Here is a 19,094-nt window from a genome sequence, read left to right on the forward strand (position 1 = left end):
ACTATTTACAACAGCTAAGATATGGAAACAGCCCAAGTGACTATCCGTAGATGAGTGAATAAAAAACCGTGGTACATGTACATAATGGAATACTATGCAGCTGTAAGAAAGAAAGATCTCTTATCCTTTGATATGACATGGAGGGTCCTGGAAAGTATTATGCTAAGTGAAACAAGCCAAGCAGAGAAAGACAAATATCACTTGATCTTACTTATTTGTGCAATATAATGAACTAAACAAACTGATGAACAAAATTGTCCAAGAGATATAGAGTTAGGGTACGGACTGACAAACTTCAGAAGAGGGGATGTTGAGGAGGGAGAGATAAACCACAGAACTTATATACATGTATGCATAATCAATGGACATAGACAACAAAGCTTCGGATGGGGTAAGTGGGATGGGGAGGAGGGTGTCAAAGGGGGAAAAAGGAGAAACATTTGTAACAAAAACAAATTAGTAAAAATAATTTTTTTAAAAGTTTAGGAAAGAAACAAAAGAAATAGACATAATCTCTATCATTAGAGATTTTAAAATACCTCTCTTAATACATGGGAGATCAAGTAAACTAAAAATCAGTTATGATATAAAATATTTTAACAAGAACACAAAGAATGTGATCTAATGTACATATGTAGTATATTGCAAATGGAAACATAACAGGCCCAGAAAATTTCAGTGGCTGGTATCATACACATTTTTTGACCACAATGCAATGGAGTTAGAAATCAGTAACAAAAAGTTAAGAAACACCCATATTTTGAAAAAATTTAAATGCATTTATAAATAATATGGATCAAAGAAGAGAAATGAAAATTGGAATATATTAATAGTTGAATGAAGACTAAAATATATTTATATATTAGGTATATATTTATATGTATGTAAATATGAATAATACTACATACATATAAAATATATTTAACTTTGTATACTGCAGCTAAAGCAGATATGCCTCCCATTTTCTTCATACTACTACATTCTTACCCCATCTGCTATAGTTCCCACCTTTTAAATCTGGGCTGGGTCTGTGACTTACCCAATAGAATGTGATTAAGTGATGCTGTGCAATCCTTAAGATGGCCTGTCAGCAGGGCTGGCACTAGGGTGTATGCCAGGTGTCCAAGGTACTCCATGTGCTGACCCTGTACCAACTTGAGAATGAGTGCCTCCTCTAATTTTGAGGCCTGGATGCCTCTCCTGCCTTGGCCTGGTCCGGGCCTGCCTGGCAGCATTCAATTTTGTGTCTTGGGAGCCTTGCACCACCAGATGGAAAGTCTGGCTTCTCTTCTGGAGAGACCACATAGAGAAGCCATATCATGAGGTAGAACTGAGAATCAAGCTTATGGCAAGAAGCAAGGCCCCAGGTTAGTTATTGCAGCAGCCCTCAGCCACTTGAGCCACTTTCACTGAAATATAAGGTGTGTGAGTGAAGAAACCATCTTGGAAGTTCCAGCTCAGTAGATACTTCTGCTGTACCCTGCCTGAATTTCTAACCCACAGAATCATGAGCAAATAAAGCAAAAAGGGAGCATCCACTAGATTCGGAGTAGTTTGGTATGCAGAAATGGATAAACAAAATAGCAAGTCTTAGAGGAAACTTATAACTTTAAACGCTTCCAGTAGAAGGGAAGAAAGGCCTAATTTTAATGTTTTGTGTTTACCTCTAAGTTAGAAAAAGAACAGTTGAATCAACTCAAAGAAAACAGAATGAAGGAAAATAAAAGATGAGAGCATATATTAATGAAATATAAAACAAACATTCAGTAAAGAATTAACAAAGCCTAAAGTTGATTCTTTAAAAAGGCTAAAAATATGCCCTGGCTGGTTTGGCTCAGTGGTTAGAGCATTGGCCTGTGGTCCAGAGAGACCTGGGTTCGTTTCCCGCTAAGGGCACATACCTCGGTTGCAGTTTGTCCCCAGCCCTGGTTGGTCGTGCAGGTGGCATCCACTTGATGTGTCCCTTTCACATCGATGTTTCTCTCTCTCTCTCTCCCTCCCACTCTGTCTGAACAAAAAATGTAAAGATGTCTTTGGGTGAGGATTAAAAAAAAAATAGGCTAAAAATAGAATAAGCTTCAGACAAGATTAATCAAGAAAGAAAGATTGTTAAATTAAAAAGGAAAGTTAGTGTGAAAAGGACAACTAACATGTTGCAGTTTAAGCAGGTAATAAAAAGATATTATAGACAAATAGTTCCTTAGTCAAGTCCCTTGGGAGTAGTTGTGTTTCAGGATGTAGAATTTAAAAAAATTATTTCCTTGTATTTATCAAATACCATTTAATTCTGTCAGCAAGGACTAGAGTGCATCCACATAATCACACAATTCAGTTTTTTTTTTTTTCATAAATGTAGGGACATTCTCTAAATGGGATAAAGACTATAGAATAATCTCATGCCATGTTAAGTTTGATTTTGCTGCCAACTGTGCTATAAGATAATTTTCTGGTTTTTCAGGCTTTTGGGATTTTGAAGGGGTTGGATTTACACCTATTTAATAAACTTCATGCCCCAAATTTGAAAATGTGGGTGAAAGGATAAATTTTTAGAAAATACATTTTTCTAAAGTCAACTTAAAAAGTGAAAGAAACCCATTAAAGAAATTGAATTGGTAATTTTTAATCCTCCCACTGATAAAACAGCAAACATAACTGCCTTTACAATCAGTTGTACCAAACATTCAAGAATTTGTTAAATCCTAACTGAATGGAACTTCCTAGAAGCAGAAAGGCAGTTTATGAAGGTAGCATAATGGTAACATCAAAATCAGATAAGGACAGATAAGAAAGGAAGGTTAACAGCTGATATCCCATAGAGTACGAGGTGAAAATTACATCCAATCTTGTTTATGAATATAAATGCAAAAATTCAAAACAAAACATTAGGAAAGGAATATAGAAATATACCAAAACAATAATGTACCTTGATCAAATTTGATTGATCTCAGAATTCAAGGTTGGTTTAATATTTGAAAATTGATTTAATCTAATTCACTACATTAACAGATTAAATAAGAAAAATAATATACTCATCTCAATAAAGAAAAACATTTGATAAAATTCAGCATTTATTCTTACATAATCTTTTTTCCCCCTCACCTGAGGACATTTTTGCATTTATCTTCAGATAGAACTGGAGGGGGAGAGGAAGGAAGAGAGAGAGAGAAATATTGATGTCAGAGAGACACATCAAATGGTTACCACCCACACAACCCTACTGGGGCCAGGGACAAACTGCAACCAAGGTATGTGCCCTTAGCAGGAACTGAACCCGGGACTCTCCAGTCCGTGGGCCAACACTCCCAACTGCTGAGCCAAACAGGCCAGGGCAATTCTTAAATAACTCTTAACAGAATAAGAATATGAGAACTCCCATAACCTGCTCAAGGCATCTATAAAAATGTTTAACAAACATAATAAATAATGATAAAATATTAAAAGAATTCCTTTTACTATAAGGAACTGGGTGAGGATGCCTGTTGTCCCGACTTCTGTTCAACATTGAACTGGAGATCCTAGCTATTACAGTAAAAAAGAAAAATAAATAAAAACTGCTAGGATTCAAAAGGAAGAAACAATACTTATTTTTTGAAGGTGATATATTCTCTATGTAGAAAATCATAAGGAATATGTAAACACATCATTAGAATTAATACATAAGTTTAAAGTTACTAAAGTTAATGGCTACTAAGTCATTAAACAAAAGACAATTGCATTTTTATATATTGCATTAGATGCTTAGGATTATTTTAAAAGAAGATACTATTTATACTCATGCCAAAGAATATAAAATATCTAAGGGTAAAAAAAAATGATAGAATAGTTCCAACCCCATTATGGGATAAACTATCAAACTTTATTGAAATACATTAAGGAATACCTAAATAAATGAAAAGTTATACCACATTCTTAGACATCATAAAGAAGTTAATTCTTCCCTGAATCAAATTCCTAACAGGATTATTTGTTGAAGTTGATAATATAATAGTAAATTTATATGGGAGAGCAAAGGGCCAGAATAATCTGAAAGAAGAAAACAGATGAGAAGGCTTGTCCAACTAAAGACTTGTTGTAGGTATAGTAATTAGGCCAGTGTGGTAATGGTCAAGAAGTTGACAAAAGACCAGTGGGGCATGATAGAGATCCCAGAAACAGACCTATACATGCTTTAAAACGTGATGATGACAAAGCCAGTGGGGAAAGGATGTAACATTCAAAATGGTGCTGGTGCAATTTGTTACCCGTATCGAAAACAGAATAAATGTAAATACCAAACTATAGCATATAAAAAAATTAATTCTGGGTGAAATTAAGACTTAAATGTAAAATAATATCTAACATTTATGGTAGAATCTCCTAGATTCCAAATTCATTTTTTCACCTTCCTGGTGGATGTCACGTTTGGATACCTAATAGGTATTTCACACCTAGCATGATCATCAGCTGCCTCAAAACTACTCTGCAAACATTTTCCCCATCTCAGTGGATTCTTATAACGGAAGATTGTGATGAACCTTAGAAACCAGCATCTTTTCAGAAGTAAAAGTAAATTTACATTTCCATTAATGTCCTGAACTCCCCAGGCAGCTGCTACTCAGCTCATAGTCTTTCATTTTTTATTTTAGGTAACTCCCTATCCCCATGCTGATCAATCTCGAGGCTTACAGACCTATTTTACATGCATTTCTAAATCTGGTGGTTTCTTTTCTAATCTATTCAGTTTCATTTTATTGACTGCTGGCTAAAATTTACCTCACCTAAAAACCCTGCTAAATTTTAGGGGAGAAAATGAGCAGAGTGGGCATAGCAGATGAGTGGGGAAAGGGCCAACAGAATTAGTCTTGTCCAGTGCAGTTGTCACAGGGCAGTGGGGGAGATGGGACCTGGTGGCTCCAGTTCAGTGTGCACTGGATTTAAAGAGAACACTGAGTTGTATCATTTGTGCTGCTTAACAAATAGGAAAAAGGGGACACTTTCACTAAGGTTTCTATCAACTATAGTTAAATAAAATGAGTTTTGGCTGAACTTGGAAAATTCCCTAAACCAATTGAATAAGTGAGACACTGCTCTATGAAAAGACTTATGATTTATATTGGTGGGTAATATCTTTGAGCTTTAACATATTCTGTGTGAAATATATATGCATGTGTATTTTAATATGGCTCCTTTGGTTACGATTTTGCTTATTATAAAGAATAATTATAAACCAGCTTTAAAAACACACCTTCTCCCTCTACTGTTTTTCTTCTCTCCCTTCTTTGCTCCTACAGTGATTTTTACCTGCCTTATATAGGACCTAATGGCTAAGAGGTGATACGAAGTGCAAATTATACATACAAAGGATACATGCTGCAGAAGTTGCTTTTTGCAGTCAGCCATTTGGAAATTGCAGTGCATTTTCCCATTGAAACAAAGTTATTCGTGGCTGGCTTTCCAGGCCAACCCACAAAAACCTATTTAATCCATAATGTCTGTGTGGTACAGTACTTTGCTAATTGTACTACAGAACACAACTGCCATTCTAGGTTCCCATGGATAAATGCATTTCAAGTTCAAATTGGGATTCCAGGAACACATTTCACTTGTTTCCCTGAGGGGATGGTGGTTGCCCTGTGCCAGCCCTTGCCTGCTTTCTCCTCCACCATCACCATCATCATGGCTGACATATGAGAAGTCCTGTATCCTGAGTATTTTCTCATCTGAATTGAGTGAGGACTCTCAGTATGAAACTGTAGGTCATGGCTCTGGGAGCCTGGGGCAGGGGAGCCCAGAGGACCAGGAGCTAGAGGAAGCCACTGTAGGGCTTCAGTGAATCACCTGGAGAGATGGGGGTGCTGTGTTCTTCTGCTGTTAAGCCCTTTGTGTGAAAGCTGTAATCTTGGGACCTGACATTAGTCTTCTGCTTTTTTCCATGATAGTCAGTGCTTTAGTGGGGCCCTTGGACTGGGTGCAACCTTGGTGGAGTCCCCTGTGACAGTGGTATGTGACTTCCTATGAGAGGGGATGGTGGCTGTAGGTGCTGAGATCAATATCCTTAGCACAATGTTTCCCAAAACTGCCCATATCTCTGGTGGTACCTAAGGTGATTTGACTTGATACGTGTACAAGACATTTTTGTTTTAAATGTTATGTCTTTATTTTTATAGTTATTCTCTATTTCTAGCAAGGCATAGTGGTTTTCCATTTATGACAGTGATGTAAATTTTCTATTAAAATATAATTACTTAAACCAAAGTGAACTTGGTTTAAAGTAAAGAAAAACTAGAACAAAAAGTACATGTGTGTGAGAAACTGCTCTTTGGTGAACAGCTCTAGGAAAATAATATACTGTCAAATGGGAAAAAAACAAACGGGCTACCAACAGTATGAGTTGTGCTATTTCATTTTAAAAAACACACAAAGTACATTTCAATGTACTCTGAAACCAAGGGCAATATACTTTGCCCTCAAACCAAGGTAATTCTGGAGAGATAGACACCAAAATGTTGACAGAGGGTTATCTATGGGAGGTGGTGTTAAGGATGATATTTCAAATAATTTTTTTCTCTTCTTGCTTGTGAGTACATTCTAATTTTTGACTGAACTAATAATAAAAATAATTTTATGATAGGTATGTAACTGGAAAGTATATATAACTTTCTATTATCCCCATTGTCTCTTCTCTTTCAGTTATATGCTGTCTTCTCATCTAGTCCCCTTAATAAGGAACAGATAACTTTTTTTTTTCTTCTTTGAGGGAACATGAACTTTTTTCCCCTCCAACTTGATACCAGTAGATTTCACTCAGCTAAGAAAGTGAAAATTGCATTTCAATGTGTTTAAGTCATGTTCTTGGTGTCGTGACAGGCCACACAACAGGGTAGCTGTTGGGAGGGACAATCAAGACGTCCCTTTGGGAAAGTCACCAGAAGAATTGGAAGACCTACTTCCCCTCCCTTGTCTTTGTTAACTTGTGGGATTCCATTAGCTTAAGCAAGACCACTTCAGGGGTTCCATTACTGCAGTTAGATCAGGTGATACTGCTAATGCTCAGATTCCATAAGAATCAATTAGCTCAGGGTTTGGAGAAATTGTTAAGAATGCTGCTGCACATAGGTGAACAACTCATCCTAGTTTTCCCAGTATTTTTCTGGTTGTAGTACTGACAGTTCTCTGTCCGGGGCACATCAGTCCTGGTCAAACTGGGACAGTTGGCCATGCTAACTGTACGTGCTTAGACTAACACAGTGGTATTGGCAATAGGGAGCAAGCAGGGAAAACTTTACAGTCAAACAATTTTCCCAGCCAATCTCCAAGGGAAGGGTATTGGAAAATTTATATCATGAATATAATGGCTTTAAAGTGAAATATAGTTTTCAGTAAAAATTTTGTTGATAGTGCCAGATGTCCTAAAAGATGTTCCCAAAGTTGGCTGTCACATTGTTTCCACCTCTTTCAATGGTTATCATCATACCTTATGCAGTGGTTGCTGAGTTCCAGTATGCAAATGGGGAGAAAATGATATCCTCATCTCACTTTCAGTAATCTTATTTGTGTGTGCGATTTTGATCATTTCCACAGGGAGAAGGCAAACCTTGCTGTCACTCTCTATAATGACAAGGAGGAGATCATGGCCCAGGCCACCTTCCTGGACTATCCCAACTGGAATGTGGCCAAACAGGATGACTGGGTGTCCGTGTTCCGGGAGCTTGACAGTGAAATACCATGCACAGTAAGCAAGCATGCACATGCTTATTAGAACAGCCTTAATTTTGAAGGGAAGTCCTGTGCTTACATATATGTCTTTTCAGTTTTAGACTCAGCAGTTCCAATCTCACAACAGAAAGTATATGGCATCATGACAGTTAGAAATGAGGTTATCTGGTAGGGAGGAGAAGTGGGTCTGTGGGGATAGAAAAGGTAGGTAATAGCAAGATCAGACAGTTGCTGGCCAGGCCCAAGTCATACTCTGCTGCTGAGGAGTGGGAGTCAAGGAATTAGTGGAGTGTCACTACTTTCTAGGTTTCCACACTGTGCTCCAAGCATCTGTATCCAAATCTTTGATATATTGGGAGAGCACCTTCCATCTACATATTTGCCTCAGTAATAATGAAAAAAGCCTCAGATCTCTGTCACACTCTATAATTTTTAAAGTGCCTTTTTGGATTCTGGTTCATTTGATGTCTTCTAGCTGTGGGTACCTGTTGGCTAATAGCATCCAGGTCAGCAGTTCCGAGGGAGTTGGGCCTTGATAGCTGGTACATCTGAGCTTTTCCTGCCCTTGGCCTGCCAGAGCCAGGCCAGTGTCTGGCCCCAGTTTCTGTGGAGAGCCAGAGGCTGCAACTTTGGACAGTACACCTGCTTGTAGTGGAATTCAATAGTGTGTCCCCAGGGCCCTGGGGGATGTCAATTGAGAACATGAGCGAGTTCATATGCATGCATACATGCCTGCAAACACACACCAGCACATTATCCAGCACATATTCAGCTGGATAGTGCCTTCCCCTTGTCCACTATGCTCTTCTTTACTTCACCACCTTGTACATCCAGTTGCCATTGTCAGGAAAATGATTTCAAACTTAGAAATAGTACAGAAAGATCCTTTCAATCAATACTTGTACTTTGATTGACTGTCTATTGACTGTGCTATTTTATAGTTCTGTAAGAACAGTGATTAACTTGTAGATGTTTATCCATTTGAGATGTAAATAATTTCTATCTAGTGGAAGAGATAATCTCAAAGGTTTTGGCTATGGCCCAGTAGGACATTAACTATTTTGTATATACCCAATAATATTTTAAAATATTCTTTCATTAAATTGCCTAAAGTAGCCAGCATCTCAAGTGAAATGAATCATTTTTATTATTTTATTGGTCATCTCATTAATTGATGGGTTGAATAAAACTCTGATGTGTATGCATTTTATATTTGCATTAGGATCACACTTTTACCTTTGTGAAAATTATAAATTAATACCATTACTCAGACATTCTTTCTCCTTTGTTCTTTTTCTTGTTCTCAAGATTGTTTCTTTTTAAACTACTTCCTCCAATAGTATAGAGCTCGGCTGTCCAGCCATAAGTAACTACTGAGCACTTGAAATGTGGCTAGTCTGAATTGAGATGTGCTATAAGTATAATATATACTTCAGATTTCAAATAGTAGAAAAAAATAGTGTAAAATATCTCTAACAATTTTTATATTGATTACTTATTAAAATGATAACTTGAATATATTAGGTTAGTTAAAATATTAAAAATTAATTTCACTTGTTTATTTTTACTCTTTTTAACTATGTCTACTAGCAATTTGAAATTACATATGTGGCTTGCATTTGTGACTCAAAATATTTTTCTATTTGAGAGCATTGTTCTACATCCTTAAGGTTTAATATATTTACCTATCCCAGGGATATTTGCAACTGAAATAATAATTTTTATCTCAAAGCTAAATACCAAATTTTGAATTATAATACTATTGATGGAAGAGAGAATTTGAGGGATAAATCAGCCAAGTAATAAACCATGTACTCTTAAGGCTAGTCCTGTTTGGAATGTAAAGCAGATATTAAATAAGGCTCTATGGGATTTAGATGACTTAATGCACCGAAAGTGCTTACATTGGTATCATTGTTGTTGCTGCTGTTGTCATCTGGGCTTTAGGGTTTGTGTTATTTGACTTTTGGGAGTTTTAAAGCTCATGAACCAAACTCATGATACTTCTCAAACCATTTTATGCCTGATAAATGCTCTTTCTGAGTGTTCTAAGGCACATGCCATCCGACGGGAGAGGAGACTGAGGCACATGGATGTGTAGATGGTACCCAAGGCCATCTATACAATTGTTCAGAAAACAAGAAATGCAGACAGTCCTGATCTAGGTACAAGCACTACCCTCACTAGTCAACCACCTCACATTATCTCTAGAATTTGAAGATTTTCTCATACACACAAGGGTATGGAGTTGAGCAGACTGATGTGTGGATGTATAGAACAACTGTTCATTATTTAGGCCATGTAAGAAATCTTCAGAAGTTACAAGACATAGCTCTTTAAAAACCTGAAAGATTTAACCTGAAAGTCATGTTAGAATCTTGCTACTATGAGTTTTCATCTCCCAGGTTTTCTGAATCCAAGAGTAACATTTGATTCTGACTCTGGGAATGTTGAACAAAACAAGCCATTGGGTTCATACGTGGCATCTGCCTTCCATCCTTAAAATTCGTAAGAGACTCTTTCCCTCCTGTCACTTAAATAGAGCAGCAGCTGCTTACTCAAGAGCCCCAGGGAAAGGGTGATTGTCTTTTGCTTGGCATAGACAACCATCCCCCCCACTCCACCCAGGACGAGACTATTGAGTTAATAATCAATTTCACTCCCCTGCAGGCGCCTCCCTGCCCACAGCCCATTTGTGGGGGCAGGAAGGAAAGCCAATTGCACTGGACTCATTTACAGTCTTTATTACCTTGAATAATTCTGAAGCAGGAGGACAGAAGTCAGTGAACAGAGTCCAAGAGAATGCTCGAACACTGCCTGGGTGTCTTATCACTATAGATGCAAAATGTCATCCACAAACACAGCACAGCTCTATTTCTGTGACTGCCCCCAAACCCTCCTCTTACCTCTCACCTCCCACCTCCCACCCTGCTCTAGCCTGAATGCTTACTCAGCCATTAATTATGTCCTCTTTTTTTTCTGCAGCCTCTGAATACATTGTTCATGCACCTCTTTGTGGCCGTGGACGAGTATTCTATTGGCTGCTGCAAAGAGATGATTCGGTAAGTGGCTGGGGCCTTGCAGACGGTGACTTGGGGGGCTGGCAGTAACACCATAGACAGAAACATTAATGCCAAAATGACATGAAAGAGATCATATAGATACAGTCATCTCTTGAGGGGGTTGGCTCTAGAACCTCTGTGGATACCAAAATCTGCTGTGCTCAATTCCTTTGTATAAACTGGCATAGTATTTGCATGTAATCTATGCAATCCTCATATATACTTTATTTTTTTATTAACTTATTTTTGTTACAGTTGTTTCTTCTTTCCTCCGCATTGACACCCTCCTCCTGATCCCCCCCTCCCACAGCATTGTTGTCTATGTTCATTGGTTATGCATATATGCATATAAGTTCTTTGGTTTATCTCTTCCCTTTTCCCCATCTCCCATTTCTGAGGTTTGTCAGTCTGTACCCTACTTCTATGTCTCTGAGTCTATTTTGTTCATCAGCTTATTTTGTTCATTATATTCCACAAATAAGTGAGATCATATGATATTTGTCTTTCTCTGATTGGCTTATTTTGCTTAACATAGTACTTTCCAGGTCCATCCACGTCAGCTCAAAGGATAACATATCTTTCTTTCTTACAGCTGCATATACAGTATTCCATTGTGTATATGTATTGCAGCTTTTTTATCCATTCATCTGTTGATTGACACCTGGTCTGTTTCCAGATCTTAGCAGTTGTAAATAGTGCTGCTATGAACATAGGGGTGTATATATTCTTTCTGATTGGTGTTTCAGGCTTCGTAGGATATATTCCTAGAAATCTCACATAAACTTTAAATCATCTCTAGATTACTTATAATACCCTAGTACAATAGAAATTGTATTTGTTATACTCTTATGAATATTTGTTATACTCTTGTTTAGGGAATAATGACAAGAAAAAAAAGTCTGTTCATGTTCAGTACAGATGCAACCATTGTAGGCCTAACTACATTGTACACTTCAGCAGCAATGTAACACTTTTATAAAATATATTTTTGATCTGTGGTTGATTGAATCCATACATATAGAACTTGTGGATATAGGGGGCCTGTAATATTAAAATATTTTTAAAGGACATGAAACTCTTTGAGGTGTTAAATTTACTTGTAATTTATGGCTATATTAAAGCATTTATGGAATAGTAGTGATATTTCTGAATGAAAATATATTTCTTTGAATTGATACATCCTTCATCATACGTCTTTAACTGCCATCGTTTGAGGCTAAGAGTAGTTCAGTCATTTAAAAACATGGATTTGGGGTAAGTAAAGAGTCACAAATTTGGATGTTTCTAAATATAGCTTTCCTCAATCTTATCTTTAGAAATTTTTATTAACATGACTGTAGAAGCATCCTGAATAATATGACACACTGAAATATGGTGAGTGGGGCTACTGGGTTACAGTGATGTGTTGCTGTTAGCCTGAACAGACATCTGGGATTGGTGGCCTGCCTCAGCTTTCAAGTCACACTTGAAATGTCACACCAGACCATCCAGATGCCAGGTCAAAGGTTAATATTTGCAGAACTCTGGTGTGCTGCATGAACATGGCACCCTTTATTCTTTCTGCCTCCATAGAAAGATAGAAAAAGGGCTGTTGGAATCCAAGGAAAAGTAGAGAAGAAAAATCACCTTGGAGATGATCTTGCCTTGGTAGGCAGGGAGCAAAGGAGGGCAAATGGATGTATGAACACCTCATTTGTTTAGTGAAAGCATTTGTCTCAATCAGGTGTCAGCTAATGGGGTTGCTTGGTTATTAATACTCGGCCTGCCCTTTCTTTCTCTTGCCAGAACCGTGTTTAAGGCAGTGCCAGAACTGCACTTCATCTTTCTTATAGTGCCATCCTACATGAGCCTAGGTAAGGTCTGCTCCACTATCTCTGTCCCTAGTTGGTAATATAGTACATTCATGTTTCAAATGGTGCTTTGGTGAATGGGAAATAAGAATAGTCTCTAGGTCCACAATGTATCATGTGCCTATTTGATTGTAACAATTAAAGCACAATTTAGAATGGAAACTACATTTTGTTTTGAAGTTCTAGTTATTCCTTGGTAAAACGCGGCCACATTTCTTTGTCTCTGTGATTTAGGCTCAACTCTTATAACTGTGTTTGACCAAGTGGGGAACATTCCGAGTCTGACATATGATGAGGACTTTGCTGTACATATATGTCACAGACATAGCCATTACCCTCAGCTGCACATTCGCAAAGCCAGGTAAGTTTGGACCAGCGCCTTTTGTTACCTAAGCTTCACCCTACAGTTACCTCATGAAAAGTTTTTAAATTGTCAATTTTACTGTAAGTGGTTATAGCTTGGATTGAATTGTTTTATAATACCCATAAGCATCGCTTCATTTGAAGATGTTTACAGTTCCCCATGATAACAGTAATTTGTGGAACTAAGTATCTGATGAAACACCTTTGGTGCTATGTAGTTGACAAACTTTTAGATTTACTACTTATGGGTTTCTTTTTGTTTTTTGATTTTTTATGAGTATTCTTTTCCCATAATTAATTTACTTTGTTACAAATGTTTCTCTTTCCCCTCTTTGACACCTTCCTGCCATTCCTGACTCCCACCCCTCATAGCATTGTTGTCTATGTCCATTGGTTATGCATATATGCATATAAGTTCTTTGGCATATCTCTTCCCTCCCCCTTGGGCCACCTCCTCTGAGGTTTGTCAGTCTGTATCTTCTATGTCTCTGGGTCTATTTTGTTCATTATATTTCACAAATAAGTGAGAGCATGTGATATTTGCCTTTTTCTGATTGGCTATTTCTCTTAGCATAATACTCTCCAAGTTCCTCCTTGTCGTCTCAAAGGATAAGAGATCTTTCTTTCTTACAGCTGCCTAGTATTCCATTGTGTATATGTAGCACAGCTTTTTTATCCACTCATCTATTGATGAACACATGGGCTGTTTCCAGATCTTAGCGATTGTAAATAGTGCTTCAGTGAACATAGGGGTACATATATTCTTCCTGATTGGTGTTTCAGGCTTCTTAGGGTATATTCCTAGAAGTGGGATTCCAAATGAACTGTGTTAGAACTCTTCACTTCAGTTGCACAAAACTCACTTCCATGAAGCCTAGAGCGTGAGGCTTCTCAAAGCATAAGCTTTTTTGGTTAAGTATCTAAGAAATGTCCATTTGTTAAGGTGTAATCACACTAAAACCTAGGAGTGTAAGTTTCTTTTATTTGGTCCATACAGAGAGATACAAGACTTGCTGGTGCAGTCTTAGATATACTGAATTATGGGCAAAACTCTGTGAGAGCCAGGGGCAACATTCATTCAGTGGCATGTTTTACCTTGGAAAGTTAAGTACATTTGCAATGAAAGTGTAAAGATATATGTTCTAGTAAAAAAGATGTTGGAATGAGTGAATATTTCCATTTGGGTTAAGGACATGCACAGATCTTGGCAAGAGTAATGTGAAACACTTTAATATACACTCTCCTCATTGTGTGGAGAGATCCAGTCATCTCATGAAAAGAACAACTAGTACAGGGAACACTTATGTGTAGAATCAAAAGTTATCCCTTTTTGTGTTCTGTGTTTGTAATGGTTTCAGAGATTGGATCATATTGAAGCCCATTTTTGAAGGCGATCCTTGGAATAAGTATGGTTTCTTCTGTAGCAGTTTGTTTTGCATAATTCTTACTCAGAACAGTGAACCAACATATGGTCTAGAATGAATTAATGGAAAGATTGATAACTACTTCTGTTACACATGTGCCATTCTTGAAACAATGAATCTGAACACATCTAAAGTGATGTAGTTTAAAAATTTGATGTGTACATCCAAGGAGTAAATACATAAATTTGAAGACACTGACAATACCATGGGTTTTTCACATTGCATTTCTCTGTGAATTAGAACAAGAGGAGTGTTCTAGAGAAAATGCACTTGTACAGTTGACCTGGGTATCAATTTCAATTAGTTACACACTAATTATGCCCGGTATGCGTGGCGTAGTTTACATTGGAAAGTTATACAGTGTTGTAAGTAAATGCAGGTGTCTGCCTTCTTTCCTATATGACAAGAAAAGTCAATTTGTATGAGATGAAGAGGTAACTTTTCAACATACTACGTTTTAGCCTTGGATATGAGTTGTTTGCCTGGAAGAGTCTACAAATCATCTTGATGTCAAATAAAGGCTGGGCTGCAGAAATGAAACATTTTGGTTAGAGCAATGTTCAGGTCATGGAAATCTATTCCCTATTCAGTTCTACATACATTCTCTAAAGGTGTTACCAAATGAATCAGTGTCATGCCATGGATCCATCATACATTTCACTGTTTGTACCGATTTGCACATTAACATAAGGTGTAGATACCTGTTTTCTGCAGAGAATTCAAAGTAAACCCTTTCCCTCAGTGTGAAATGCTGGAATTATCCCGTGTTAATGAATGATATCTCCTGAACTTATGTTTAAAATATCCTGTGTCAAATTCAACCTATTTCTTGATAACTGACAGAGTAATCAATCCACGTATTCAAGCCATTATAACAAAGAAACTGCTCAATTCCAAACAAAGAGTGCAAGGCTTTTGAATATAGAGTAGGAAGGAATGAGGGAGAAAGAGAAAGAGAAACATCGATGTGAGAGAGACACATCGAGTGGTTACCACCCACATGACCCCAACCAGGGCCGGGGACAAACTGCAACGGAGGTATGTGCCTGGTCCCCGGGCCAACTCTCTAACTGCTGAACCAAACTGACCAGGGCTTATTTCTTTTTTCAATGTCCTGTGGTTTTCTGCAAACAGGTCCTTTACTGTTTTGGTTAAGTTTATTCCTAGGTATCTTAATTTTTTGCTGCTATGGTAAATGGGACTTTTTTTAAATTTAGTTTCTCTTTCTGTGAGTTCATTATTGATATATAAGAATGCCATCAATTTCTTGATGTTCATTTTGTATCTTGCTATTGCCAAATTCATTTATTAAATCTAGTCGATTATTGATGGAGTATTTAGGGTTTTCTATGTACAATATCACGTCATCTGCAAATAATGACAATTTCACTTGCTCTTTTCCAATTTGGATCCCTTTTGTTTTTTCTTCACATCTAATTGCTGTGGCTAAGACTTCCAATAGTATGTTAAATAAGAGTGGCAAAAGTGGGTATCCCTGTCTTGTTCCTGTTCTTAAGGGAAATGCTTTTAGTTTTTGCCCATTGAGTACGTTACTTCATAAAATGAGTTTGGAAGTCTTCTTTCTTCTTGAATTTTTTGGAATGGTTTGAGAAGAATGGGTGTTAGTTCTCTTTAGAATGTTTGGTAAAACTGCTCTGTGGGCCGGGGCTTTTGTTTGCTGTGAATTTCTTGATTACGTTATAAATTTCCTTAGTTGTTATTGGTCTGCTCAAATTTTCTCTCTTCCTGGTTCAGTTTTGGGAGACTGTGTGATTCTAGAAATTTGGCCATTTCGCCTAGATTGTCCAATTTGCTCATACTATTTTTTAAACAATTCTTTGTATTTCTGTGGTCAGTTGTTAATTTTCCTCTTTCATTTCTGATTTTGTTTATTTGGGTTCTTCTCTTTTGTTTCTTGGTAAATCTGGCTAAGGGTCCATCAATGTTGTTTATCTTTTCAAAGAACCAGCTCTTTGTTTCATCGATTTTTGGAATTGTTTTTTTAGTCTGTATGTTGTTTTTTCTGCTCTGACTATTTCTTTTTTCTACTTGCCCTGGGTTTTTGTTTTTGTTTTACTTTCTAGTTCTTTAAATTGAAGGATCGGATAGTCAATTAGAAATTTTTCTTGTTTCTCGAGGTAGGCCTGTAGTGCCATGAACTTCCTTCTCAGGACTGTTTTTGCTGTATCCCACAGATTTTGTGCTGTTGTGTGTTTGTTTTCATTGGTTTCCAGGTAGATTTATTTATTTATTTATTTATTTTGATTTTTTTTTTATTTATTCATTTTTATTAATTAATTTTTGTTACAGATGTTTCTCCTTTTCCCCCCACTGATTCCCCCCTCCTCCTCCCTCCCCGCCCTATCCCCAGTTTGTTGTCCATGTCCACTGTTCATGCATACATGCATATAAGTTCTGTGGTTTATCTCCCCCTACCACACCCCTCTTTAGGGGATTGTCAGTCTGTACCCCACTTCTGCATCTCTGGGACTACCCCATTCCTCAGACTGTTATGTTCATTATATTCCACAAATAAGTGAGATCATATGAAACTTGTCTTTCTCTGTTTGGCTTGTCTCACTTAGGATGATACTTTCCAGGTCCCTCCATGTAGTCTCAAGGGACAAGAGATCTTTCTTTCTAACAGCTGCATAGTACTCCATTATGTATATGTACCACAGCTTTTTTATCCATTCGTCTACTGATGGACACTTGGGCTGTTTCCAGATCTTAGCGATTGTAAATAGTGCTGCTACAAACATTGGGGTACATACATTTTTTAGAATTGGTGTTTGAGGCTTCTTAGGGTATATTCCTAGAGGTGAAATCACTGGGTCAAATAGAAGTTCAATTTTTACTTTTTTGAGGTAACACCATATTGTTTTCCATAGTGGCTGCACCAGTCTGCATTCCCACCAGCAGTGCACTAGAGTCCCCTTTTTGCCACACCCTCGCCAACACTTGTTGTTTGATGATTTGTTGATGGCGGCCATTCTGACAGGTGTGAGGTGATACCTCATTGTTGTTTTAATTTGCATCTCTCTGATGATTAGTGATGATGAGCATTTCTTCATATGTTTCTTAGCCATTTGTATGTCCTGATTGGAGAGGTGTCTATTTAGTTCCTCTACCCATTTTTTAATGTGATTCTTTGTCTTTCTTTTGTGGAGTTGTATAAGCACTCTATATGTATTGGAAATTAACCCCTTATCTGATATATCATTGGTAATTATGCTCTCCCATACAGTGGCTAGCCTTTTCATTTTGATGATTGTATCTTTTGCTGTGCAGAAGCTTTTGAGTTTGATATAGTCCCATGTGTTCATTTTGTCCTTTGTTTCTTAGATGATGTGTCAGTAAAAATTCTGCTGCGTATGATGTCTGAAATTTTGTTGCCTACAGGCTCTTCTAGGATTTTTATGGATTCATGAGTTACATTTAAGTCTTTTATCCATTTTGAGTTTATTCTTTTGTAGGGTGTAAGTTGATGGTCTAGTTTCATTTTCTGCAAGTAGCTGTCCAATTTTCCCAGCACCATTTATTAAAGAGGCTGTCCTTACTCCACTGTATGCTCTTGCCACCTTTGTCAAATATTAATTGAGCATATTGCCTTGGGTCCATTTCTGGGTTCTCTGTTCTGTTCCACTGGTCTATGCCTGTTCTTGTGCCAGTACCAGGCTGTTTTGATTACAGTGACTTTGTAGTATAACGTGAAATCTGGTATTGTGATCCCTCCAACTTTGTTCTTCCTTTTCAAGATTGCTATGATTATTCGAGGCCTTTTTTTGGTTCCATATGAACTTTTGAAGTAATTGTTCTAATTCTGTGAAGTATGCCGTTGGCATTTTGATGGGGATTGCGTTGAATCTATAGATTACTTTGGGTACTATGGACATTTTAATGATGTTAATTCTCCCAATCCATGAACAGGGTATGTGCTTCCACTTTTTTATATCTTCCTCTATTTCTTTTTTCAATGACCTGTAGTTTTCTGCGAATAGGTCCTTTATTTCTTTGGTTAAGTTTATTCCTAGGTATCTTAATTTTTTTTTCTGCAATGGTAAATGGGATTGTTTTCTTAGTTTCTCTTTCTGTGAGTTCATCATTGGTGTATAAGAGTGCCATTGATTTCTTGACGTTAATTTTGTATCCTGCTACTTTGCCAAATTCATTTATTAAGTCTAGTAAACTTTTGATGGAGTCTTTGGGGTTTTCTATGTGTCGTACCATGTCATCTGCAAATAATGACAATTTCTCTTCCTCTTTTCCAATTTGGATCCCTTTTATTTTTTCTTCCTGTCTGATTGCTGTGGCTAAGACTTCCAGTACTATGTTAAATAGGAGCGGCAAAAGTGGGCATCCTTGCCTTGTTCCTGTTCTTAAGGGAAATGCTTTTAGTTTTTGCCCATTGAGTATGATGTTGGCTGTAGGTCTTTCATATATGGCCTTTATTATGTCTAGATATGATCCCTCTATTCCCACATTGCTGAGCGTTTTTATCAGAAATGAATGCTGGATTTTGTCGACAGCTTTTTCAGCATCTATTGATATTATCATGTGGTTTTTATTCTTCATTTTATTTATGCGGTGTATCACATTTATGGATTTGCGAATATTGTACCAGCCTTGCATCCCTGGGATGACTCCCACTTGGTCATGGTGGATAACTTTTTTGGTGTATTACTGGATCTGATTTGCTA

At 37.3% G+C, this 19,094-nt stretch overlaps 1 protein-coding gene across 1 annotated transcript in view; it reads left to right on the forward strand.

Annotated features, from left to right (window-relative positions):
• CFAP61 (cilia and flagella associated protein 61) overlaps nucleotides 1-19,094 on the forward strand; it is a 551,989-nt gene that overhangs the window by 8,563 nt on the left and 524,332 nt on the right. The window contains exons 2-5 of the mRNA XM_036245530.1: nucleotides 7,561-7,711; nucleotides 10,681-10,757; nucleotides 12,543-12,610; nucleotides 12,842-12,968. Of these exons, the coding sequence (XP_036101423.1) occupies nucleotides 7,561-7,711; nucleotides 10,681-10,757; nucleotides 12,543-12,610; nucleotides 12,842-12,968 (423 nt within the window). The remainder of the gene's footprint in view (nucleotides 1-7,560; nucleotides 7,712-10,680; nucleotides 10,758-12,542; nucleotides 12,611-12,841; nucleotides 12,969-19,094) is intronic.

The sequence above is a fragment of the Molossus molossus genome, unplaced genomic scaffold (assembly GCF_014108415.1).
Source record: "Molossus molossus isolate mMolMol1 unplaced genomic scaffold, mMolMol1.p scaffold_m16_p_6, whole genome shotgun sequence".
Lineage (NCBI taxonomy): Eukaryota > Metazoa > Chordata > Mammalia > Chiroptera > Molossidae > Molossus > Molossus molossus.